The sequence below is a fragment of the Montipora capricornis genome, chromosome 6, assembly GCF_036669925.1.
Source record: "Montipora capricornis isolate CH-2021 chromosome 6, ASM3666992v2, whole genome shotgun sequence".
NCBI classification, from domain to species: Eukaryota; Metazoa; Cnidaria; class Anthozoa; order Scleractinia; family Acroporidae; genus Montipora; species Montipora capricornis.
In genome coordinates, this window is record NC_090888.1 from 71,154,048 (window position 1) to 71,181,547 (window position 27,500).

The following is a 27,500-nucleotide window of genomic DNA, read 5'->3' on the forward strand; positions in this document are numbered from 1 at the left end:
CGGCATCCAGCATGCTATTCACATCCTGGACGATTTTTTCATTGCCGAACGATCCAAATTGGCATGTTTAACTAATTTTAGTACTCTGCTACGTGTATTCATGTCCCTAAAAGCCCCCGTCGTCGCTTCCAAGACCATGGGCCCCTCCCAGGAGATCGAGTTCATGGGTATCGTCTTGGACAGCGTGCGCATGGAGGCCCGCTTACCCCAGGATAAACTCTCCAGGATCAGTGTTTTGCTTAATTCTTTCAAACACCGCCGATCAGTACGCCTCGTAGATTTACAATCACTCATCGGAACTCTTCAATTTGCATGCAAAGTGGTGGTGCCGGGCAGGACCTTTCTACAGCGGGCGATTAATTTGACCAGGGGGGTCCCCAGTCGTTTTCACCACATAAGGCTTAATAAGGAATTTTTTAAGGACCTGGCCATGTGGAAAGTTTTTATCTCAAATTGGAACGGGCGTTCCTTCTTTCTCGAGTCTTCTCCTACCCCGGCGCAGCATCTTGAGCTCTACACTGACGCTGCGGGCTCAATAGGATTTGGGGGCTATTTTCAAGGAAAGTGGTTTCAAGGTCGTTGGCCTCCCCACATGAGCTTGAGTCAACAATGCGGAGTTAGTATTGAATGGCAAGAACTCTTTCCCATTGTAGTCGCTTGCTCCGTCGTGTGGCACCCCTTTCTCACAGGGAAGCGCCTTCAATTCTGGTGTGACAATCTCTCGGTGGTCGCTATCATAAATTCAGGGCGCTCTAAGACACCCCGCATTACGGATTTGGTTCGCCAACTTGTGCTTCTCTCTATGCAACATAATTTTGTAGTGCGTGCCCGTCATGTCCCTGGGGTTTCAAAGGAGATCGCTGACGCCCTCTCCCGCTTTCAGATGCAGCGCTTCCGGTCTCTTGCCCCCCACGCCGACCAGAGTCCTTGTACCATCCCGTCTTCGCTCATGACCCTCTGAAGGAGGAAGTCCTAAGGTACGCTTCTTGGAGCCTGGCCGCGATCACCAATCGGGCCTACAGCTCTGGGGAACGTCGATTTTTACAATTTTGCCTGATGAACCGTCTCCTCACCCCAGACGGGGATGTATTACCTGCCTCTGAAGGGACACTAATTTACTTTGCCTCTTACCTCGCTAGCACGATTAAACTTTATTTAGCCGCGGTTCGTAATCTTCATATTACAGCTGGGTACAATGATCCCCTTAAGGGTAAGCTCCTTCTCCGTAAGGTCCTGCGTGGGATCCTTCGCTACCAGGGCAACCAGCGCATCCGTCGCTTGCCAGTGAAACCGCAGATTCTCCTTGCCATTCGTCCCGTTATGCACGCATGACTTTTCTATGATTTGGGCTGCGTTCAACTTAGCCTTTTTCGCGTTTCTCCGTTGCAGCGAGTTTACATACAGTGGGGTTTACAAATTTCGCCCATCTTTAGATCTCTCTACCGATTGCATAACCTTTCATCCTAACCTGGCACACCCATAGCGCATGACAGTGTACCTAAAATCGTCCAAGACTGACATTTCTAGGGAAGGGCATTCTCTCACTATAGCTCGCACCTTGTCACCCCTTTGCGCCGTTGTAGCCATGCAAGAATATTTTCTCTTAGCTAGGCCGCAACCGGGACCTTTATTTTATTTCCAGTCAGGTCGTTCGTTACGTTACCCGTAGCGTGGTGTCCAACCTCCTTCGGGATTACAAGGGTCGCCGGCTTTCCCTATAGGAGCCTAAAAGGCCATAGCTTTCGTATCGGCGCGGCCTCGGTTGCCGCCGCTGCTGGCTTACCTGACTGGCTTATAAAAGTCTTAGGTCGCTGGTCCTCGGATTGTTACCAACTGTACATAAGAACTCCTCAATCTACGTTAGAGTCCGTCGCTCCCAGGATGGGACGCTTCTCACCGGTCTAGTCTCTCGTCATGTTGTCCGGTTTTGTCTTTGGGCTTGGGGGGATGCATTGCCTCGCATGCATCGGTAGCGGTTAAGTCTGCGCAGCGACTTCCCCCAAGCTTGTTGGCTGCGTTGCCTTTTGAATATCGCCTGCTAACCGATACTCTTGTCCGATCCAGCACGTGCTGTTTTGCATTCAGCTCGTAGTGCTGGGGAGATAAGTGAGGTTCCTTTGTCACACAATCGCCGGAAGTCGCACAGGCCAACCTAACGCAAGGCAGTCAATGTTTGATCATAACTAGTAGTTAGCACACAAACATAAGGAACAGAGACATTATTTAATAGGGATATTGACCAGTGAAACGGTTCATTTGAAATAACAATTTTGTCCATAAGCCCCCTCAAAGGATTCACAGTCTATTGGGTTTTTGTGGTGTGAAACCTGCTTTGTTTGCGAGTGTAAACCCTGTGGAGGTTGCACTGCATGAACAGGACTTGTTCTGCGTTATTCTCCTATTCCTGCGTTATTCCATGTGGGGGTATACATGTAGTCTTGAAATTTTCTGTGACAATGACCCAACAAGTAAACGTCTGATCGTCATTGTGTGTGGAAGGCAACCAGAACCTATCCCATGATACACATAGAAATAGCAGCATCTCACCAGCTTCGAATGTGTTAAATTAGTTTATTTCTCTCCATTGTTTCATTTATCCTAAAAAGCCTTCAAACTCAACCTGGATATATACATGTACACTACTACTTGCATGTAGAATGACAGGATAAATATTTCTATAAATTCCAGGCTAAATAAAAGAAAATCTGTTGTTTGTTCCAATTAAACACTTTCTTTAGACATTCTAGTTTACTTCAGTTCAATTCTTTCCTCTTCTTGAATTTCTTGTTCACACATCACTGTGCAAGTTAACTGAACATCAGTGATACTCTGCAACTTTTTTAGTTCTGATAATCTAAAAATTATAGTTTAATTAAGTTCAACAAGTAACATTGTTCTCTTAAATCTCAAAAGCGACCCTTAGATTACGGTTCAAGTATTTGTAGTCCTGAGAAGGACTCTTAATGGTGACATTGACTGACATTTCGACAACCTGAACAAAAGTCATATTCGAAGCTGAGGGTTTTGAATGTTAGTCAATGTCATTCTAAACAGTCCTCAAGATTACAATCACCCGGACAATTGTACTTTGAACATTTTTTGATAGTATGATATGACTCATAGATTCAAACCATTTAGAATGCACACTATTAAGGTTCAAGTACAAGTTTTTAGTACTAAGCATGTGCACCATGCACTCAGAGAGCAATAATAATTATTATTTCTTTCTGCTGAAAAGGTAAAAAACAAAACATACTCATAGTCATACTCTGTGCTATTGATATTTACGTAAATTGTTACAGTGTGTAGTCAAACTTTCCGACAATCATTTCCTAGGTTCATTGTCCTTAGTCACCTCCTACCAAAAATCACTGAAACAAAGTTGATTATTTTCTCAGCCAGCTACTCAGCTTGACTGTTAGTGATTAATACCATTAAATGTTTGAATGACAGACAGTATTTCATTTTGGCTACTAAAAAACCTACATGTTTACAAAAATCTTCACCTTACTGACACCATCAGTTAAATCCAAAATCCAACAAGAGGGTTCATTTTCTACCACATAAAAATTATAATATTTTGTTTGCCATTAAAAAAAGAAACAGATGTAGGAGATAAGAGTTAAAGGCAAATCCACTCCTTATTATTTTTGTCATGAAAAAAAAAATCTCACATACTTTCAGGTTGTGCACTGTAAGTCAAAATTAACATTTTAAGAATTATCAGGATGACTATTGTGCATAATAGTTCTTTTTCTTATGATCGATATTGACTCAGTGGTCGACCCGGTATTCGTTTCATTGCCTCCAGTTGTGATTTCAAGTTCTTGTGAAGCAGCAGAAGATTATCCTGCATAAAACAATATCAATAAATCATTGGCAAGTATCACTAAAAAGGGCATCTTAATATTAATACAATAATTATTATGAATGGAAGGGCTCAAGGTATAATGGTAAAATAAGCCACTTGTGAGATGCTTTTCATTGGAAACCACTCAAATGAAAAAAAATTTTTTTTTTTTCATGCAAATCAAGATCAAATCCATTTAATATGATTTCTTCCTCCCCAATCCTCGAGGATGGTTTAATTTGTGTGATCTGTTCTGTATGAAGATTATCTGACATCAGGCTGAAACACTTTCCTATTTCATGGATTTACTAATCTCAAAAGGTTTGGTTTCACCACAATAGGTGCTGTGGATAGCTGATCAAAAGACAGACTTCCTATCAATAAAATCAGAGGCATTGGCATTCTCATTCTCATCAAGGTGTTTCAAAGCCTCTCATGGTCAGACATTTATACACCGTCCTTATTTTTGATATTCTTTCAAATGCAGCTATCTACTACTGACAAAACTTTCTGACAATCTTGATAGAGCCTGAGCTTTCTAAAAGAAAATTAAAGAAACAAAATAAAACTCGGTAGTACTAACTTTTTCACTTGTCAGCATTGCAAACTCCTCAACATACTGAGCATTAATTTGTTGCTCTCTTTCATATTCCCACAACTCCTTCTCAAGGTCCTTCCTGTGATAAAGAAATAAAAACAATCAGTGATAGATATGTAGCCAATGAGGTGCCTATATTCATCTCATATCCAACAGGTGAGTGGAGTGTGGAGTGTTCCAACGATGGAATACATGTAACTATTGTTTTTAATTTTTCAAAATGCCCACAAATAATGGATAAATCTTCCCTCCTTTATTTTGTAAAAAAAAAAAAATATGATGCACAGAGCTAATGATATTTGTAGGGCGTGGCTCATTTACCACTAGGGCTACGCCAATCAAAACTCTAGAATTGCATTATCCAATTATCTACTAGTTTATAACAATAGGGCTTTCACTGTATCCTAAAACTGTTGTATTTAACAACACCATTGTTGACTGTTCAACCAACTCACTTTCGTTGAAGTGCAATAGCTATCTCTGTTTGTATTTGGATATACTCTTTGGCAAGCTGAAAATTTAGACAATACAATGTAATAAGTCACATCGATATCATTCTGGGTTCACTTCGTAGAAACATTTATATCAATATTGATTAAAGTAAGAGTGCTCGAAATTAGCGGTCATCCCAGACGACCAGAAAGTTTCCTGGGTGAATAGTTTTTGGTAAAATAAAAAGCTTGTTTGCTCGAGAAAAACTACGGACAACCAAGCCAAAAATAGAAAATGAATTACATAAGCAGCACCTGACTCGCTTGTCAGTTTTCTATTGACAATGTGTGATAGTAGTGTGAAGTTAACAATAATTAATTTGCCACAGCTGAGAATTTTCCATGTTTTTAATATCTGTGGCTTTTACAAAACATTGTCAGATATGAAAATGCAAGAGACAATGTCACAAACATGCAGGCGATGCAGCTTTCTCATTCCCAGATCCCATCTCAGCCGGTGGGGCCTTTGCCTGAGAAACTGAAGGGCCCTGGAGACATGGTTGCCCAAATTCTGGGACTTCTGGGGTTCATATAGATGTATGAGTCATCAATAGTACTAAACATGGCAGCTCTCAGAAGCATTACATTTGAAGAGTCTCTAGGTAAAGCTTTAAGTGGCCTCAACTTAGAGCATGTGTCCCTTTGTATTGAACAGAAAGAAGCAATAAGTACGGTAATATAGTAGTTTTGAACAAGGACACACTCGTCATTTTGCCAACCGGCCGCACCACATCTGCCACTTTTACTTCCAGTTCAAGATTTTATTGTTTGCAAGCTAACCAATGAAAAAATTTGAATTTCCTTTGTCTGCAGGGCCCTTCATTTTCTCATGCGAAGGCCCTGCCGGCTAAGAGAAACGATGGGATCTGGGACTGAGAATGGCAATGCAGACTCCGGATCCATTACTTAAATCCAGGCTTTTACAAAAAAATCACTGGTGCACACTGAAAACTTTGGGATACTTAAACTCCATTGCCATGTGATTGCATCTCAACATGGAATGCAGTTTAATAATTGTAGGGGGGTTTCATAGTGGGTATAACAAAGAATTTATCAGGGCAACCAAATTCACGGGCTTCAGATTTTTGCCCTTTGGCAACCAGACTCAGACCACTCATGTCAGACCTGAGAAGTCTTGATCTTCTATTTGGGCTCTGTAATATTCATTTTAATGCACCCAAATCACAGACTCTTAAAATTAAGCCTTCTGTCCTTCTGTGCATTTCACACATTCACTTCACAAAGGGAATACATGTACATCATCTTGTTTCCATACCCTACAAAATAATAATAAACTTTACAATAATTATTCTCCTTAAGACCCGTAAAGATCTTTCACACCTAACAAAAAAAATTAATAACATAAAGGTGGCATAATGCATGCATCAATCATGCACATCAACATTTCCCCTACCATGCAGTGTTCATTGTAAAGTTCTTGTGATTCTGGAATTGATGGGTTTGGTGCAATAGGCTGTACAGAAAAGAAGAAGAAGAAGAAACTCTGGTAAGCGAAAAAAATTTTAAACAGCTGATGCATGCTAGAGATTTTGTCCCTAATCCAACAGATATATTTCCAGACATCCCATCTGTTAGTAGCTAAGAAACTTCCAAACTCTTAGTAGCATTTTTGTTTAGAGTGACATTCTAGATGAAAATCAAAAACTCTGTTAGGACAGTTCAGCCCTTAATTACAAAAAAAAAAAAAACCTGCAAATGAGTATCCAATCCTTGAGACATGTTTGCAAACAATGTGTGATCTGGAAATTAAGAACAAAAATAACTGAGAATTCAAAACTGAAAATAATTAAGTCATTACTTTCAGAATACATGTAAATTTACTGTGGGTATGTTGTTAGGGATGTTGTCAAATGAACATGCATCAGAAAATTTAGTCATACACTAAATGACAAGCTAATCCTTCTGACTTGGCCTAAGCCTGACATTGATAATTTAAGAGGTTTCCCTGGGTCAATTTCTATAGCTAAGAAAAATATCTGCCACCTTATGATTTTGGACAGTGAAGCCCTGCGAGGCTTAATTTAAAGTCAAAATTCCCTGAACCTTGGTGCTTTGGTTGAATTGAAAGTGCTACTATGATTGAATTTTCATCCCTTGAATTTTTAGGTTTGTCGCATAGAATTCCAGGAGAGATTAAAAACACCACTTACTATTTGGAAATATCTGCATTGGTTCCAAAGATATTTACTGGTTTGCCATATACGGTATGGCAATCCAAAGAATATGAGTAGAATTTCTCTGTTTTAAATTTATTTTTTTCCTGGGTCGAAAAATAGAAAAGTTGTGCAATACGGTCTTTCCTGTCACTCCCCTGCCAAGTATTGTCTTTGTGCCTAGACTCTTTTGCACATATCTTTGGTAAGTGTCAGGGGGTACCGGTAGTAGAAAGGTGTAGATTTCATCCGGTGGACACAGTTCAAGCAATGCCACATACCGGTAATTTCTTGCACAATTGCCACCCACAGTAGCGTGGGCACATTAATAAAATGGTGGATTTTCATGATGCCAAGCATAATCCGTCAAGGAATGGCTATTTTCTCCTGAACGAGTATGGTGACCCCCATTTTTTATTTCATATAATTATTTGCTGAGAATGCTGTCTTCATGGAGTAGCAAAAAAATCAGCAAAGATCTATGGCCAGTTTTTTGGCAATTTCTTTAAAATTGTACGGAAGGAGCCATCACAAGTCGAACAGCCCACATTCATGTACTAGACTAGTACATTTAGTCATACATGTAGTAGCACTTTAAGGGAATAAAAAGCTCTTTTCCACCTTTCTGTGACTACGTTGTAGTCAGCTGGCAGACAGCTAAACGTCATCCCTGAAATCACTTCCTTTTTGAAGCCAAGATATGCACAAGTCTCCTTTGCAGCCGCCTTTCAGGATGTCATTCAATGCACCCTGCATTGTGTGACATCCCGAAAGTCAGCTGTGGAGGAGACTAGTACATTTCTGGCCAATGTTTTTAAAATATTATTTTGTAGAGGATATTCGGATGAAATTTCATGAGACAGTACGAAAAATAGAAAGGGGACATAGCCATAATAGTGCACCACACACATGATTGACTATTACCTAGTTCCAATCTTCTTGGAGGTAGATTTTCTTTGTCTCCACTGCTCTTGCGTTCTGGTGTGGATGCTGATCTGTTCTTTAAATAAGGTGAATGAAATGGATGTGTATTACTTGCTGGCCAACTTGCTTTTCTGTCAGTGAAAGGGCTACTTGTTCCAGAACTTGATTGACTGGAAAAACCCGTATAGGATCCTTGAGATGGCGTGGAATGGCCACTAGAGATTCCATGTACCGGTACTCTGCTGCTAGGGTCAAGAGGTTCGAGGTCATTTTGTAAGGCCAGACGCAGTTCTTCCATGTCCAGCCCATGGTCATCTTCTGGTGGTCTGTGAAATCCAGATATGGGAGTGTTTTGCGGTACAGATGGTATTGTGTTTGAAGCTGGCATCTGCACTGGCCCAGTGCTGGGTGTGGGAAAATTGTAATGAGGGACCGGAGGGTACTTTGCATTCAGATGATAAAGCCCCTGTTGACTGTAGGCCGAAGGAACAGGAGGAGTTGTATTTCCAGAATAGACAACCGAGGTTGGTGCTGTTGGTGAGGCTGACGAGATGTAGCTTCCATGATGATAAACAGGGGAGTTTGGCATTATTCCTGGTTGCATGTCTGCAGGGTAGCCAGAATAGAATCCAGTGCTAGCAGCTGGGCTTGTTGCATTAGCAAGCTGAAAAGGCAATATGGGGCTAAGTGTTGGTAATGAGAAAGTGGAAGATGTCACTGGAGGAGTTGCTGTCAGTCTTGGACTAGGAGCTGATGTTACCGCAACAATCTTGATTGGTCGAAAGCTTGCACTCAAGTTTGGCCCTGGGATTGGGCTCAATGGGCGCAGAATGGGAACAGTTGTTGGCTTATGTAGGGTTGATGGTGAATTCCCTGAATCTGAAGGTTGACGTGAGAACTGCACTGTTGGACTTTTGTTATCAACTGAAAAAGTAACCGTGGGAGATAGTGGCTCAGTATCTAAAGGCTTTTCTTCCAGATCCTCTGGTATGGGAGTTTCATCCTCTTCTTTATCTTCATCATCAAGTTCATAAGACCCTTGCTGTTCACCATCACTGTCGCTGGATGGTTGGCTTCTGATACTGATCACAGTATCACTTAGAGTGCTTCCTTGTGTTGCCATTTCTGGGTTTGATGGACTCAAGGGACTTAAAAGAGATGGGCTTGAAACTGAAGAACTGTCGTCTGTGCTTTGTGGACCAGCAGGAAATACAAGGCAAGTATCTTCACCTGGAAAGAACTGCATCAAGACAGGTAATTTCAGGACATAATACAACAAGGCTAAGTCGTTCAATAAAGGATCAATGCTGACCCCAAGACCATTAAGTGTTATTTAAGATTATTCAACCTGTTTGAGCACTCTACTGAAATATCAGGAAGACCTACTGTAGAAAGCTGCAATGCTTACTATCTCGGCATGATCTTTCTTTCTTGACTTCCCAAGGACACCCTTGAACCACTAATGAATATTATAAGATCATTCATTGCATTCTACCCACTAATAGCTTATTACATGTACATAAAATTAACTAAAGATACTATTAGTTGATTCTCCGAGTTGTCCCTTTTGTCCTTCCGAGATCCACATCATCTGGCACTTGTTCATTGAATGCAAGCAAAATCTTTCTGGGTAGAATTTCAAATTGGTATGGTAAACACACCCAAAAAAAATTTCAACTGTCGAATCTAAATATTTTGTATGGTACACTTCATTCTTCTCAATACTAATTATTTGGCCCTTGGCCATCTCATCATTATAGGGAAGTATTACCTATATGTTAACACCAATGCTAAAACTAAGTAAGCTGTTTCAGTTTTGTGAATTTATATCTATTGTCCAAAATTACATGTAACATTAGAAAAATATCTTGCTACCAAATTAGGTGAACGAGATTGGGCCTTCTTACAAGGTAACTAGTAGATTATTATTGCATTGGATTCCTTGTGCTTTGTGTGGTACACCTTAAATTGTGGAGGGAAGAACGAGCATTTTGTGTGGAGCGTTAAGCAGGCTCAAAAGAGTTTTTAGCCGGGCAAACGCACATAACCTACACATGCCATAACTTAAAAACACACGTCAGCTAAATGAATCAAATTTCTATCAAAAGTAGCGTGTGAAACACACTGGAAGTGAAAATACGGTGTAAAATCGCGTAAACCGGAAATAAAACCTGCGGAAAAAATTTGTCTTTATCTTTAAATTTTGCTTGGTGACCTATATTCATTGCATGCATGTATCATTCACAATCGCACTTCAAATAAAGTTTCGGGGAAAGTTATCTAGTACAATTTTCTGTAAACTATAAAACGCCCCTTTTCGATGTATCTTAAATTCTACTAGTTAATGGATTTCGGGAAATTTCCAACCAAGAAATAAAAATGGTAGGTCACCCACTTAGTTTTTCCCATAATTTTCAAAAACTGAAATTTAGAGGGCCTTTTTGTGGACCTGGCATGTTGCCATGGTAACCGATATGATGTCAAAAGTGCCCTTAAAGTACTACCCGACAATGGAGTTGTTACTGTATTAATATTAGCTTACCAAAACAACAATTGAAGAACTGAACTGAATGTATTAAAGGTTTTAAAAAGAGAATATACACACATGTGGATGCAGTTGACAAAAACAATGATTGCAAAGTGAGGCCAGAGAATTTAAAAAAACGATACCTGGATTAAGTGCTGCAGAATCTGGACAATTCTTGTGAATGATGGCCTTATGGAAGGCATTTGATCCCAGCAACTGCAGATCAAACAAACACTTGTTTAACTTACAATACTGGTAATTTGAAAGAACATAAGGCTATGTGCCATGATTGCAAATTAATTTTGGTGCAAAACAAAGCCTGAAAATCTAGGTTACGAGGATAGCAGTATTTTGGTGACCAGAAGTTGTCATGTTGTTAGATCAGACATCTGCAAACATCTTGCATGACATTAGGGATTGGGACTGCTATTAACATCAGGGTGCAACAAAAAGGCTGTCCAATAGCCCATGGCTAGTGGAATGACGTTTTGGGTTAGCGCTTTCTTAATAACACAGGGTTGCCCGATGGGTAAGCATCAAATGAACACGAGAGTGGCGTTGTTGGTTGCTTTTTTCTGATGTCAAACTTCAGTTTGACAGAGAAAGTGGAACAATACAAATCTTTTCTAATCATCCTTTTAACTCACATTTTTAGCGGGCTGTGATGATCAGGTTTTAAGCAACTCGCCCCAAATGCCAAACCTTAAGAAGATTTATACGAGGAAATACAATGGCATAAAAAATTAATGCTTCGAGGAAAGCAAGCATGAAAACGCTGGCAAGCTCTCAAGAGTCTGTAATTTTAGATTTAATTTTTTTTCTCAAAAATCAATTTTTCCATCGGAAATCATTACGTCAGCTGATTTGCGATTGTCCAGCTTCTAGTGTCACATAACATAAATGTACATCACAATGGAATATTCCTACATTATATCTTGCAAACTGTCTGATAACATTTAATAATATCTCTTTGGGTTTCTTTTCGATTTTAGGACGATATCCTTGTCTTTATCAAGAATCTTTCAGTAATTTCTGCACCCTTGTTATTCAGAATACTGCAAAAAAGTTGTTTACTTTGTAGCTGTTGTTAACAGTGTTTGAATAAAATATTGCAAGCTAAGGGAGAGTGTCAATTGAAATTAAAGAAAGAAGATTAAACTGTTAAAAACAATACAGAACATGTTAAAACTACACATTGTGGCCTTAAAAAGGCCACAATGATTCAAGCAGTAAGTCTTGCAACTGAAAACTTGTAGGTGTTTGTAAATGTTCTACATTGGAGGGAAATCAAAGCTAAAATAATGTGCCTTTTATCAATAAATTAAATTATTTTTGCATAAACATCTTCATATATATAAAAGAAAATTGGGGATAGCTCTTCAGAGACTTGGGCTAGTAAGATGAAATTACAGCTTGCCTGAAGGGCAAGATGATGCTTGGAATTTCGTCTCACCCCGTAACATCAAAAATAAATTATTTGTTGACAGTGATTTTTCTACACACAAGCTGTGTAGCAAGAAATTATTACAAAAACTAATGACTAAGCAAGCATATAATACCAGAGTATAAATTTGGATGCAAGTCAAGAGGACCCTAAGTACCCAAAGTACCTTGTCATAAGATCCTCAATTGGTTGTGGAATACCTGCTATTAGCGGAGGTCTTGTCCCTATCAAAACGAAAATGAATACCTTTTGGGCACTGGCACATTACATTGTAAACTCTGTCAGGTTTCTTGCTGTTTCCAGTTCTTGGCTCTCAATTTCTAACTAACTACATGTAGCCAACAGTTCACTTAAGAACATTAGTACCTTCAGTTTTCCCAATTTGGCCATGGTAATAGTGCACACAGTGATTACCTATCGGGCAGTTTCTTCCAACATCATTAAAATCACAGAAATTCTTTTTCTGACTGAATAGTAGGTAAATGACATGTCAAGCAGCTCAATGAGGCAATTACCTAATATTTTTCAAAATGGTCATACAAGTTAATATTTACTTCATTAATTTTGTAAGTCTACAGCTCTAATTGGTTTTGCTTCATACCAGTTTAGCCCTTGATGGAGGAAAATGCTTAATTAAGTCATATTTGTAAACAGGGTATACCCCGTAAATAAAACTCCCTTTCAAGACAGTTGACTAAAAAAACACAAGGAACGATTTTACATAGATGGTTAAACTCGAGACCGAGCTGGCCAGTGGGTGATCGTGGGTATCGGTGCAGGGCTTCCCTTTGGATTGGCTGGGCCGGGGAATTCCCTTCGCCTCAAGGACAATGTGCTTTGATCAATGTGTTTCTTGTTATCGTTTTATGGGTTTTTATTCTCTCCCTATCTCTCCCTTGGGTAAGCACCTGGGTGGATGCCCCTCTCAGGGTTGTCATGGTTACTCGCTGCTCACTGCAGCTAGTGGCTGGCTTCACCAGCTTCTCACCTTTCCCTCTATTTTTCCCTTCCACTGATTCTATCAGTATCCCCTTTTATTTGAGAGAGGCAGTTACTGTATCAATTCTATTTTTGTAAAAAAAAAGGAAGTGTTCATCACCCACCACTATGAACTGCCCACATAATACTAAAAGCATTGTATCTTGATGTCTCCTCATATGGCTTTCGACGAGTAATCATCTCCCAAAGAATTATACCAAAGCTGTTATAATAAAAAAGTAAAATAAAAAAAATGTTAAATTACTTTCACAATGAATCACTCCAAAATGCTTATTAAAAATTTCAGAACTTTTTTTTGAATATTTTTATTGCTGCCACAGTGAGTGAGCCTGAAGTGAACGAACGAGGCAGCACTAATCGGGAGAACACATTTTTCTTCAAAACGCAAGGGATTGTGGTCATGCGCAGTATGATCATCAGAGCCCGCTGTTTTTCATTTCGCTACTCGTGTCCTCAAACTATAGATAGTTTCGCTGTCACACAACAACAAAAATAATTTGAAATTGCTCAATGAAAAAGGCCAAGAACTTGGAATGTTGAAGAAACAAATCTTTTAACCACCTCTCCAATTCTCAGGTATGTGCAGTATATTGCTTCAATTCTGATTTACTTGTCAAGGCGTTTCACGCAACGTTATAGAGTTTTGTATGGAGACTCCACATGGCTTACCAATATATGGCAGCCTGTAATCAATGGAAAACATCTGGAGTTCACTTTGCAATGAAAGTGCACTTTTCACTCAAGAGATAAAATACATTTTCTTATTCAATGGTTTCACATAAATTATAATACCTATACTTATAGTATCAGATTAATGTACAGTACTGGCCACAGGAATAGAAGCATTACATGTGCTTATCATGCGTGTAAGTCCGCCATATTACGTGCATTTTACAGTACGTGCGCGTTACGTTCGAGTAAAACAATAGATGAAGTTGTGTGTAAATAATTACACACAAAATTCTTCACAGTGCGTGTACAAGAGGGCAGAGTATTTACAGTTGTACATGTACATCAATTTGTAGCGGCTTTTTCTCATCGAAAAATGTTGCATGTCTAAAAGCACTACTAGTTTCCGAAGAATTAAATTTTATTCAGCTTTGCATTTCAACATTTTCACAACAAGTGTCCACTTTAGTTGAATAGTCAAGACAAAGTGCTAAGGATTTGTTGATGGATTACAGCAGCAATCCGAAGATAAAACCCTATTCCAAGAACACTCAAACAAAGGTTGAATTTCATTTCATTGTCAAATTCATGTACATTGCTAAGTGGAAAATACATGCAATCTGCATGTAATGGACATGGCAATTTTACTCATGACAAATTACATGCAATCTGCGTGTAATTTCAGGCGCGTGTAATAGTTCGTGTAAAATTTTACGCGCACATATTTTGCGCGTAAATTTGCCATCTTGCACGCATTTTTATACGCGTGTGTAGGTGCTGCTATTCCTGTGGCCAGTACTGTAAGAAAACAAGAAGAAAAGAACTCACGGAGGAACACTGGTGCTAAACATGTGTGAACTAACATGCATCAACAAATACACGTATCATTATGAATTTTCAGTCACCTGAAAACATCACATTTCTCTGTGTAATTATTTCCTGTGAAAAAATTAAAAATAATGATTAGACAATACAAAACCAAAACTAGTGTTTTAGATGTAGTTTGGCATGTCCGGCATGAAGGTTGTATATGTTGCAGTTACTTTTTCGTTTTAGTTAATTTTATTTTCAAGTCGAGGTAATTTTTTTTTTTTTTTTTGAGTAGTAACTTTTTTTTAAACTAGGTAAATTTATTTAAACTGGGTAAATCTTTTCTCTCTGGTGCTATCAAAGATTAGTGATTAGGGTCAAATGCTCAGCTTAGACTATAGTGAGTTGGGTTTAATGCTGAGCACTTAATTTGAATGGTCAGCTTTCATGTAAGGTTAAGGACACTGCCTGCATTTTAAGAATACATGGAGTGTTGATTAAAACGGTATGTTTGGCGCGCTTCGAGGCAGCAAGGATAACAAAAATATATTTAAAATAACTAGCATTTTAGCAGAAACTTGACAATTTTAATGTGAATCTCTGCAAAAATGAAGGATTTGTAACTTATATTCCATGTATTCCTATTCCAGAATACCGTCAATCCAACACACCCTTAGTTTTACCCATTATCTGAATTGGGCATGTTTCATGTGATTTACCGTTTACCTGTTAACTGCTTCATGGTTATCCCGATCAAGGAAAGTTTAAAAAAACTCCCCATAGAAGTAAGTTTATGATCAATGTTATAATATTGTCAATCATTTCAGTTTTGTTAGTTTTATATGGATTTCATACGTTTTGGATATTGACGACCAGTGGCCACATGGTATAATGATTGTTAAAAGTTTATATCAGTCATTCCCGCTTAGCTCGCTTTTATATTGTTTCTTTTATTACCAATAATTATTGATTATTGATTAGAATACACCAGTCTGTACATTTTAATTTCAGATGAAATAAAAACATTTTCAGTATTACCATTGCGAGTATTCTTTGGTAGTGGATTGTCATAGTTCTCTTGTGCAACAGGGGCTAAGGTAAGGAAGGTAAGGGGGGGATAGGGGGATAGGGGTGAAGGAAGGGTGGGGGGGGGGATAGATCTGTGAAGGAAGGGTGGGTTAACCTGCGATCAGCCATACTTTGTTTTAGATAGGGCGCAAAAGGTATGCCTGATACAATTTCTTTACGAGTCATCTGCTGCCCACCTGTCAAGAGTGATGTTATCATGTGTCATGCTATAAATGTGAGCCAATCAGATTTTACCGGAAATTAACTGCATGTTGCGATTCAAGGAAAGATGTGACAAAAACAAAATAGAATCCAAGCTGGAAATGTCTGCAAAGTCAGACTTTGTTCATACAATCAAAGATATTTCTGCAAATCCTGCTTGACATGCACAGCTCGTGTGGCTTCTAAGTTCAACCCATCAAGGAACAAAGAATTTCAAGATAAAATCGGAGAAAAAGCAGAATACTTTATGTTATCATCAGGCACAATCAACAGTACAATAATATTATTACCTTTATTTAAACTCGCTTATTTGAGATGCCCATAAAAGATGCTAATACAGTTGTATCACTGTAATATTTTTGATTTTATTTTATTAACTTTGCCAGTCAAGCTGGCAGAGCGCCACAACAGCTTGCGCCAATTACTGTGGCCCCTTTTTTACCCTCCCAACCATGATACACAACAGAAGACAGACCACAACACCGGGAACTACATGCCCTACTCATAGCGACAAGTGTATGGGTTCTTTTACGTCCCATAGGATTATTAACATTGAAGGGTTGTGAGACGGGAAAGACATGAAAGTCTAAGCATTAATATGCAGATGTAGTTACAAAGGCAGCACTTTCTCCTCAGTTATTTAAAGACCCTGAGTGTTGGTCCGGCCGGAGTTGAACTTGCGACCTCCCGCATGACAGTCCGGTGCTCAAGCAACTGAGCCACTGGTGTGCGGTAATAATATGAGGAGATTATCTAGTTTTCCAGTAGCAGCTACTCAACTACCATTTCGTAAGGAGTGTGTCACTTAACCATTGTTCAGTGCTTCCATAAGCAATTTCAGATTTCTCTGTAAAGCTTGGCTGATTCCCCAAATGTGGCAGCACTAAAGTTTAATTTGGTTCTATTTGGAACTTCTTGCTTCCGATTATATTCCAAAGGACTAACCACAACTACAAATGTTTTAGAGTGGGTGGAAGTGGAACGATGCATTTTTTTCTAGAATGTTCGGGACTATGAATAACTCAATTGCCAAATCCCATAGGAACTACAACTTTTATGTCTTCTTTCAGACAAACCATTTATCTGATGCATTCTCCCTACCCTTCCTTTAAAGATTTCGAAGCAACAGCAGCTGTAAACAGCAGGGTTTGAGCTAGGATTTGATCAATGGAGAACAGTTTGTCCCCTTGGCTAAAATTGTGGGGGACATGTTCATTTTTTGGGAGACACTCGATTTTTTTTTAGTTTTCTTAAGTTCAAACATAGAAATAGGCAAGCCAACAAAAACTTATTTTATTTATAGCTGTTACTTGTAATTCAAATAACTAATACAAACAAGAAAAGGTAAGGAAATGGTATCAAGACTTTAATTCCCAGATGCGTCACGCTAGGTTGAGTATCATTCGCGTCACCGGAGAATCGGATCTTATGTCTACGCATGACCCAAGGCTCTGGGAAACTCTATGTAGGAGAACAATTTTTGCGTCGTAGGGTTCTTATAGCCAAAAACTGACTACTGGTATTTGAACCTTACCGTACCTGCTCTCTCCTCGTGATAATATGAATGCACCAATCAGAGATGCTTTTTATTGTTCTTCACAAAAGCCAATGAGAAGACAGTTTGTATCAGGGTTTCCCAGAGTTCTTATGCGCAAAAAAGAAGAGCTCTGGGTCGAGATTGGGTTGAACACGAGACCTACATGTTCATTAGAGCATGACTGAAAAGTAAACAGGCCATAAAATTCCTCCCACAGTCTGTGTTTCAGCTTGTAATTTTTGTACTGAACTGTATTATTTTCTTCTTGTGTGCTTCCCTCTGAGTTTTTTCCCCAGACTTTGAAAGGGACAAATTGTCCCCTTGGCCGTTTTTTAAAGGGACAATTGCAATATCAGTGCGGGATTGGCGCAATGGTCTGGTCTGGCTCAAACCCTGAAACAGGGCCTAAACATCATACCTGTTCAAATCCTTCGGACGGCCATAATTTGATCAGCTGTTAACGGATTTTTTTGCAATTCTGTAACCAATTGGAGAGAGGCTCCAAGAGCTCTATTGTTTTTTGGCCAATCAGAGTAAAGCCCAGATTCTGGACTACCGGCAGACGACTCGTTAAGAAATTGTATCAGGCGTACCTTTTCTACCCTGTCTAAAGAAAAGTACGCCTGATCGCAGGTTAGGGTGGGGTAGTACAGAGGGATTGAAGAACAGGGAGGGGAAGGAGAAGTTGCAGAGTGAAACGGAATGTCTTGTTCTTTTTTAGACCCCCTAAAAAAACCAAGCCCCTGTTTTTTTAACTACAGCCCCCGCCCCCCCCCAAAAAAAACCTCCTTTCTTCAGACACTGTTGATAAAAATAAACCAGTTGAAAAAAAATTACCTAATTGTATTTAAAAATAAAAATTAACTGAAACGAAAAATTAACTGCAACATATATACCACCATCGTTTTTTGGGGGATTTTGTTGAGAAACATTCAATGGAAAGGAGGCCAAATTTTCAGGAAAAGCAGTGCCTCACTTGTTCAACCAAGTCACACGAAGAAAAATTAGTAATAAGAAGAAAAGAGGCTGAAATAATATTCTGTTCTATAAACAATAATAATTATTGTTCAGGTATTGCAGCTTGGCATTTGCCTAAAATTTAACAAAATTGGGGAAAAAATAAATTGCTTAATATGACAGCTATACTTATTGGTAATTAAAAGTTCTAAGGCCTTTTGTAAAATGCTTAAAACCCAATCATACCCAAAGAACCCCCAATCAGTGAGTAAAATCATCTGGCAATTGCCAGAGTAAAATCTAAAAATCTCACTCCCAAAAGAGGAAATGTTAATTTTTAATTTAAGAGTTCCATTCCAATCAGTTTATTTTTATGCAGATACTACTTTCTATTTTTTTAAAAACTCATTCTGACCTTCAAACACTTCTGGTGCCATCCATGCTGCACTTCCTTTATTGTTGGTCATGTGTGTTTTCATGTCACACGCTGTTCCAAAGTCACAGATTTTTAATGCAGTACCACACTTTGTCAGAAGCAAACTGCAGGATAACAGTGAGGTTGTATAACTGAAGGTGACAGGTACAAACAGTCATAAAACGGTGACATTTCAATTTTTCTTTACACGATTTACTTAATAGCCATAAGCTTGTCTTCGATCAACATGATTGTGATCTAACAGTAAAAAAGTAGCTACATACTGACTGCAGGGGGTCTGATACATGTAGCATCCACACTGTGTCCCAATAAAGCAAGTAAGAGAACTATTACATGTAAATGACACAACTTTACCAACATGATCACAGCATTTAAAAAGAGTTGGCAATTTTGAAGAAGAGTTCCCCCAATCGACTGTTGGCTGACTGTCAGAAACTGTCTGATGATAGTTTACTGACAAGTAACTTACAGGCTACCAACTGAGATCAATTTGGCAATACAATAGGCTAACAAAATTGCTTCTATCAAAAATACCATACTCTTTGTTTGTCCCTCCAAAATTTTGCATAAGCTTTGTTTCCAGTTTCTCTTGGGACAAAAGAAAAGAAAAACAATGCTTATGCAAATTTTTGGGGGACAAACAAAGAGTATTATGGTATTTTTGGTAAGAACTGCAAAGTGCCAAGAGTAAGAGCTGTGCTTGTCATCTGTAGTGAATCTCTTTGTTATAAAATCCTTACTTTGGTGGCTTGAGGTCTCGATGAATGATTGCTTTGGGCTTGATGCCATGTAAATATTCCACACCTCTTGCACACTGCAGAGCCCAGCTCATGACATGTGATGCTGTGTAAATAGGTGCAGGCCGGGTAGGGTGTGTCCAATGAAGTACTGTGAAAATCATTAAAATTATCAGATGCAAATGCTGCACACAGTCCTGAAATAACTCTATCAAGAGTCTTTAAACAATTATTATTCTGAGAGCCACCACATATCTAAAAGTGTCTGAATAACCAGTAATAAAAGACTTCGAAGAAACTTTTCCCTTCCCAATGAAAATTCCCTCCCCATGAAAAGCAACATTAAAATTAAAATAAATTAAAAGCTAAAAAAACTCATAGAGATGCCGAATGCCCCAAAACAAGATGGTATCAAACAAGAAACATTGTTATTTCAGCTCATGACTGAAGAAGCTCGACAAATAACCCCATGTTTAAGAAGGTAAAAAAGTTATGTGGAAAAAATGATCACCAACACCTCTATATTTTATCAGGGAAGAAAAGTGATGTAAGAAAATTGACACGCTAATGACACACCACTGAGACATTATCGGCAAGTGATAAGAATCTCAAAGATTGTTGATTGATAACTGATGCGTCGGCCAACAGTCAACCAAATGTCGGCTGACAGTCAGTTCGCAAACTGACACATTAGCTGACGCATTGATTGCATTGGATTCATTACCATGATTACAATAGAATGATTTTCAATAGGGTGTTAAAAGTAATTCAGGGCTGTGCTCTAACGGTGCCCAGTTGCCTGAGGCGACTAACATTTGGCTTCGGGCGATTGAGAAAAATCACCTGGTCGCCCGGCCGGGCACTCTAGCTTATTGTATTTCTAGCAGATAAGGCGGCTAAAAAATTTAATATGCTGGTGGTTACAGTTTACGAAACCTCTCAGAAAATGTTTTTTCTTCGTACGAAACAATCGGTTCAAAGGCTGTTCCACACGATTTCACATGTAACATAATCCGTGACTTTGCATGTGACAGCCGGCGGCCACACAAATTTTGATTCTTTCTCAAAAAATAGCATTAAATTTGGAACGTGGAGCTTGGCATTTCTTCGTTATAATTTTAAAAAAGAGTTGTTACTTCTGCTATGACAGCAGTAAAGCGCAGCCGGCGAAGCGGTGCAATTTACTTTTGTATGAACCCGGGAATCACACTTTATGTAAATTTAATATTTTTACGATTTTTCGCGGCTGTGCCTGCTTGGCTATTTAAAAAATATATTTAGGTTATGGTTGTTGTTTTAGAAAGAGAGCAATCCCGCGTTGTCTTTGGTTCGTGACAAATCATTGCGTGCCCTAAACAAACAACATTGTGACTGGCGCTTTGACCGAATCCACAAAAAGCTCATTCCAAAACATTTTACTGATAATACAGGGGTGTAGCCAGGATTTTCCAAAGGGGCGAGTGGGGGGGAGGGGAGTCACACTGTGTCAAACTGAGGGTACTCGCCAGATTGTGGAGTTTTCGCCACCTGAATATTGTAGGTTGTTTGCTTAAAAAAAGGCTGGCAAAGGGGGGGTCACGGACACCCAAGGACCCCCTCTAGCTATGCCCTTGTAATATCAGGAAAAAATACTTTAGTTCTGTCCTGTAGTGATGATTTTTGTCCATATCAAGATGACTTGCTCAAAAAAATTTGATAGCTTTTGGACCGCGGTGGTTTCATTGTTTCACGGCAGTTTTCACAAAAGCTCCACGGGAATCAAACGGCATTGATTCACGTTTTGAAAATTTATTTTCAACCCAACTAACCAGTAAAAAGCTTAACCTGCATTAGTCCCAAATGTTTTTAAATAAACGTGCCGCAATCTTTACTTTTTCACTTTTAAACCTGAAGTATGGAATGAAAAATTTGACCGGTTCCGGGTTTTTCTTGCGCTTGGGAGTTCGACGATCACCAGAGCAGTAGCAGCAATGTTTTGTTGAGAGAGAGATAGATGAAGATCTTGCTACGTTGTTGATCTCAGATAATTAATTAATTCGGGCGACCAACTTGGAGTGCTGGGCACCCCATCTGAAATGCTTGGGAGCCCGAAGGGCTCGCTGAAATTTTGCTTAGAGCACAGCCTTGTAATTAGCAAATTGCTTTGGTTTTGCATTACTTCACTCAGTGATTGGTTCAAAGTTTTCGCAACCAACCAATCAGGAGTGAAACCAAAACCAATTGTGGCTTGCGCATGCACATTTTCCCACGCTTTGTGGCTAACTTCGAGGTTTGATTGGTTTACTGGATTGTCACCATGTCAAGTGGCCAAAGTAATTACTTTGGTTTTGGTTTTTCGTTTGAAACTTCCTGTAAACTATAATTATTGTAATCAATTGAGAGACTTAAGGACATTTCTAGTACAGTGTATGTGTTAAATGTAAATAATATAATTTTAATATTCTGTTTCAATAACTTCAATGGGGGAAGACACCAACTACGATTAAACAGTAATGATTAATATTATTATTATTATTATTCATGTGCAGCATCAAGACCGAATAACAACCTAAAAACAATATTATAGAGAAAATTACACTACACAAAAATAATACTGACGAAGATTCCAACTTACAGTTATAAAGTGATCCTCCTTCTGCATATTCCATTACAAGACATACCTGATTACAAAGTCAAGTAAAGTGGGTTCTTCAAAGCCTGTTACTTTCTAAAACATTATTAATTTTTTGAAGGAAGGCAAGACAATAATGTAAACAGGGTGAATCAGGAGGACAGATACCCCTCAAGAGCACAATGTTCAGAAGTAAATGCTCACGAATGGTAATAGCGTCAAATGATTTCAATCAATATTTGTTTGTCAAAATGATCATGAATTAACAAAATTCACTCTTCACTCTGACAAAAATTACAAGGTCATTTCTATCACTAGCTTCTTTTCATAATTAATCTCTCCTGATTCTAACATTTAGGGACAGGTAGATGACAACAAGTTGTTACAAGATAATGTACACAGCTACATATGTATGTAACTCTAAAAAACTTACAGGTTCCTGTGTTGTGCAAGCTCCATAGAGCTTGATGATGTTTTCGTGACTGATTCGAGACAACTGTTGCACCTGTTACCACAAAAAGCAATATTACAACTTAGTGTGACATTACAGAGCGTTTAAAGAGTATGAGAATGGTAAACATTTGAAACCCCTACTTCAACAATAAAAGCCTTCTTTTCTGCCTCTGTTTCAATTGTCTTTACAGCAACAATAAACTTTTTTCTCCACAAGGCTTTTGTAACAACTCCAAACGCACCCCTTCCAACAGTCTGTCCAAAGAAAACAAACAAAAGACATTTAACAATAATATTACCCCATCACTCCTTACACCTTAGTCCTGGAAAAATGTTAGACAATTCCCCCCATCCCCCCCCCCCCAATTTGACTATCCCCAGGTTGACAGTTTTTAAATGAGAGACACATGTAGCTTGTCCATCTGAACTTTTATGAAAGTTAAAATGCAGCAATGTCTCTTTTATTGTTGTGAACATGATTGTAAAATTAAAACCCTGTATTCAAGTACATGTAGTTCACGTTTAATTAACTTACCTAATAATTTTTTACAATATCAGATGATATTCTTATCAAACATATTTTCATGCTACTCCAGCTTAAAATGAATGGAACTTTATAAAATGTTACATTCAATACCCCGTTTTTCAACACTCCTGGCTAGTGTCCCCTGAAGATGACACTAGACAGGAACTGTGTCCAAACATTGGGTATCGAATTGTAACTGTCAACATTGCATTCTCTACAAGAATCTTCTGTTGTGAAGGAGTGTAGTGTATTCTGGAAGAAGATTTTAAGATTACTAAACCATGAAACAGCGAAACGAAATACCAAAACACTATATATGACCCCACCATACATTGATGCTCCTAATTCATTGAGAATAAGATTAGGATTCAGATTAAGCCTGAGATTAGGAGCAATAACATTTTAGGCCCTAGGCCTAAAACAATATTTATTCTCAAATCCAATCTTTGTCAGTTAGTATTCAATGTATGGTGGGGTTATACATGGTGTTTTGGTGCTTTGTTTCCATGTTTCGGTGTTTTGTTGTTTAGTAATGTCCTTTTAAGACGGAGTAGCAAGAGACTATGTTTTACTATCCAACAGGCTGCTTTGTGAAGTTCTGTAATCTTAAAAGCATTCCTAGTACATCTTGATCTGTTATTCCTGCACAATCGACTGATGTATATAAGCCACTTGCTTGTCTTTTCATTGTTATAAAATTACCCTGATCTTTATGCTAATGGCTGTTTTTGGTCCATACATGTAAATAGCTCATGATTGTTAATTTTCTTTTTTTTTTTTAATATTATAGTCAATGAAGTCAACTTTAGGCTATGAAGAAATGAACGCACTCTTGCAAAAATGGACCACTCGTCTCGTCCAGTTTGAGTTCGGCCTCCCGTACTTGTTATGGCTTGTGTCACCAGCAATAATTTAACTCTTTTATTGCATAGAAGAAAGATGAACAGTTCCTCCAAGACAAAGCAACCATTGAACACTCTTCCTCCCCTCCCAAAACGACCTTACCCCCCCCCCCCTTCCTAGATTTTGGTTAGTCACATGATCAGGGTCTTACACAACAAGGCAGGGAACCAAGAAGGAAAAGAGAGTTATGCATTATGGGGTTTGAGGTTTGTGATTAAGTCGTATCTTAGACATACTCGCCAAAATTGGTGCTTAAACCTAATCATTAAACTTAATAAAGATGATATGTGGGGGGGGGGGGGGGAAGCAAACCTGGGGGGTGACTTTGCCAGCTGAATGCGTGAGATTACCTCTATGTTTTCCAGCTCGGAGCTGTCAATTTCTTCAACAAATCCGGGCGGTGAATCGGGTTGCAGATCGTCTTCTTCCTCCATTTCTCGCTCCTTTATTCTCTTGTCAAGCAAAAGAGCCTTTGTAAATACGATCTACACTAGACTATTAGCTAGATGAACAATTCTCGATTCGGGTGACAGTATCAATCCTAATAAGCGACCGAAGATTTTCAGAATGACCCCAACGATCCAAGAGGACTCTTTTATGAGCGTTCCATCTTTATGTACATGTAGTCCGCAACAAAGCCATATGAAGACGGTCGAAGACCATATGAAACAGACACAGACGGGAAAACGGAACTAGTAATTCACGTGACAGCTGCCATGTCCAGTTTTACTTTATCATAAAGGCAATACATATCCCATGATGCTCGACGAATAAGCGCGCCAACAGACATGCTCAACTCAATTTCTTGGATACTTGGGACGATTGGGACATAAGGCGACATCGGCTTTGGATCTTTGGAACGATTTTTCAACGATCAGCTTGAGTTCTCAACGGGTCATTTTACTATTTCAACTGTTTTAAGGTAATATTTTAGTTTAAAACTCACATTATGTTTCCAATGGTAGAAAATCATTGGGATTGCTGAATGACTTTTCTACATTGTGTGATCGGGTAATGTTTTCGGTTTCCGCTTGGTTTTGCATTTAACGCAACCAGCTCGCTGCACTGATTTAATTTATGCTTTATAGTTCGCTCTTTAGTCTTAACGAAATGTCATACTTAAAAATATTCTCGAGATGGTCAAACAATAAGCACAATAATCACCTCTGGCAATGATCTGTGGTGTGAAGTTGCATTTTATTTTATTTCATTTTTATGTAATTTAATTTTATTACAATTTAATGGTACAGACGTTACCCTGAATATTTAAATAAGCGAACTTTAATGTTAAGGTGAAGAGCGAAAATCCACGGGAAGGGAATTCCATATATAAACAATTCGATTTTAAAAGGTTAAATTGTATACTACTTGTCCAAGAGAAGTTGCATACGAATACGCAACTCATTTCCATTTGATCCGGATGAATGGCACTGCACCAGCACTCGCTTTGAAACCGAGGCATCCAGCAACTCGGAAATGGGCTGTTTGATGGCTCTGTTCTGAACTCTTTCCAGACTTAAAATGTTCTTTAAAACGGTTTAGGTTGACCAGACCTCTAAGCCATATCCCTTGACTCCATGAACACAATCGATCATGGTTATTTCAAGTGGTGGGGTTGTGTTAACTATTATTAAACAAGACAGTAGTTTGTTGTACAGTAACAGACACCTTTTAGTTAATTCCCAATCTGGAGGACAAAACAATAAGATTTGTTTTGCATTTGAATGGTTTGTTTCTCTCAGGGGACAGAACAACCATTGTTTTGTCCTCCAGATTTGGAATTACTGAAATGGGTCTATTCAAGGATTGCATTGACATCTTGTTTAACATAAACAGGTTTTTCATTAAGAAATAAAAAGACAGGAGAATCATTGGGAAGAACAAAGCTTTTTTCCAATCATAATGGCCACTAAGAGAAAAATTGTTTGTTTTTGCTACATCTGTTAGATTTCTCTTGGACAAAAATGAGCTTAGCCGAAATTTGTGAAAATGCCAAGATGGCGCGTGAGTATGCCCTGCTTGGTAATTATGACACATCATTGGTGTATTATCAAGGTGTCATTCAGCAGATACAGAAACACATCCAGCAGCTCAAGGATGATGCTATTATGAAACAGGAATGGCACCAGGTTGGAACATTTTGTCCTTTTTAAGCCAGATAAAAATTTATTTACCATTTGCATCTGGGCTTCATTTACTAAACACTAGTGTTAGTGGCTATTAAGAGACAGAAAAATTATATTATTCAGGGCTCGAACTTGGCGGTGGTCTACTAGCCAAATACCAGTAGATTTTGAATTTTGACCAGTGGATTTTCCTCAGTTGCTAGCCATCTTGGCTACTTAATATTCGCCTCTATAAATAACTTAGGTCTTCAAACATTTTCAACATGATTTTTTCATTTCAACAACTGGCATGAATTAAAGAAAGAAAGAAAAATAATTCTATATTTGAAAAGTAATTCAATATTTGGTTTATACAAGTTCGTGTTTATTCGCTGCCATATTGATTTTGCTTGATCGGGGAAACATGGAACCAAGTCGAATACCCATGATGCAATGCTATCAAAAACGCTTGTTCACCATCTTGAAATGCAAATTTACGATCGCCGCGCGTGATTGCTCTTGTTATGGATATCACCCCGCCAATATTTAATCTTTTTGAATAATTTCTTTTTTACATCAGAGATCCTATTTCGATCATTACTTTAACCGAAAAATCCAAATTTGAGGAAAATTGCCAAACTGAAGGTATATGGTAACCTTAAGATTTGGTTTCCCCACCCTGATTTTAAAGTAACACATCAGAGGAAAAACGGGAAGATGGAAATTGTTCATCATTTTGTCCTTGGGCACTTACAGTGGCATTTTTTTTTTTTTGTATCACAGGTGCGACAGTCAATTGTTAAGGAATATGACCAAGTCAAAGAAATCAATCAAACCCTTGCTAATTTCAAGAAGGATACTGTTCATTTTGGTGGGCCACGACGATCACATGAAGAGGAGCCAACCAGGGACCCTGATGTTTGGCCGCCCCCAGCACCAGTTGAGAGAGACCACAGGTAAAAGAATAATTGGAGACTCGACATGGTCAGTATGACAATAAATTTTCATTATAGTGATACTCACTGTTGCGTCACCTATTGTCATTAAAATGCCAACCAGAGATCTACTGGCTGTTGAAAGAAAGGTTGTTTTGTTCTGTGGTCGGCAAAAGTGAATCATCAAAATAATTGTTATATAAACAATAAATATTGCTATCAGTAGAGATATTTATTTTAATTGCATGTTTTAAAGGGTAAATTTGGTCACAGGTCAAAATGATTTTAACCTACACTGTAGGTTGATTTGAAATTTCTTCTTGTCTGGTATTTATTATCATAAATAGATACAAAGAAACTACAAATCAACCATTATTTTGACCTTTAGTCAAATGTAACCTGTAGCATATTTGCAATACATTTTGTAATTATTCTCGGTTTTCACATGACGTCACAACCGCCATGTTGGTGCCCCTAAACAAAGAAAAGGCGGCCATGTTGGTGCCCCAACCAAATCCCCCAGG

The 27,500-nt window shown here is 38.6% G+C and overlaps 3 protein-coding genes across 3 annotated transcripts in view; 2 read left to right on the plus strand and 1 right to left on the minus strand.

The window, feature by feature from the left end:
• LOC138053730 (uncharacterized) overlaps nt 1-1,057 on the plus strand; it is a 2,496-nt gene extending 1,439 nt beyond the window's left edge. The window contains exon 1 of the mRNA XM_068900300.1: nt 1-1,057. This exon is cut by the window's left edge and continues 1,439 nt beyond it. Within this exon, the coding sequence (XP_068756401.1) occupies nt 1-961 (961 nt within the window). The 3' untranslated portion in view covers nt 962-1,057.
• A 1,494-nt stretch (nt 1,058-2,551) lies between these two features.
• LOC138053728 (mitogen-activated protein kinase kinase kinase 7-like) lies at nt 2,552-24,682 on the minus strand. Its single transcript, XM_068900299.1, has 16 exons — nt 24,287-24,682; nt 22,649-22,762; nt 22,488-22,559; nt 22,058-22,103; nt 19,447-19,594; nt 18,686-18,810; nt 14,582-14,615; nt 13,112-13,209; nt 12,175-12,232; nt 10,708-10,780; nt 8,038-9,277; nt 6,650-6,699; nt 6,354-6,413; nt 4,904-4,959; nt 4,434-4,527; nt 2,552-3,850 (listed from the first exon to the last, which is right to left on the minus strand). Exons 1-16 carry the CDS (start codon nt 24,368-24,370, stop codon nt 3,758-3,760), a joined length of 2,445 nt encoding a protein of 814 aa, XP_068756400.1. The 5' UTR covers nt 24,371-24,682; the 3' UTR covers nt 2,552-3,757.
• A 38-nt stretch (nt 24,683-24,720) lies between these two features.
• The window catches only part of LOC138053716 (katanin p60 ATPase-containing subunit A-like 1), an 11,491-nt gene continuing 8,711 nt past the window's right edge, over nt 24,721-27,500 (plus strand). Inside the window, exons 1-3 of the mRNA XM_068900289.1 lie at nt 24,721-24,858; nt 25,884-26,065; nt 26,825-26,997. Of these exons, the coding sequence (XP_068756390.1) occupies nt 25,901-26,065; nt 26,825-26,997 (338 nt within the window). The 5' untranslated portion in view covers nt 24,721-24,858; nt 25,884-25,900. The remainder of the gene's footprint in view (nt 24,859-25,883; nt 26,066-26,824; nt 26,998-27,500) is intronic.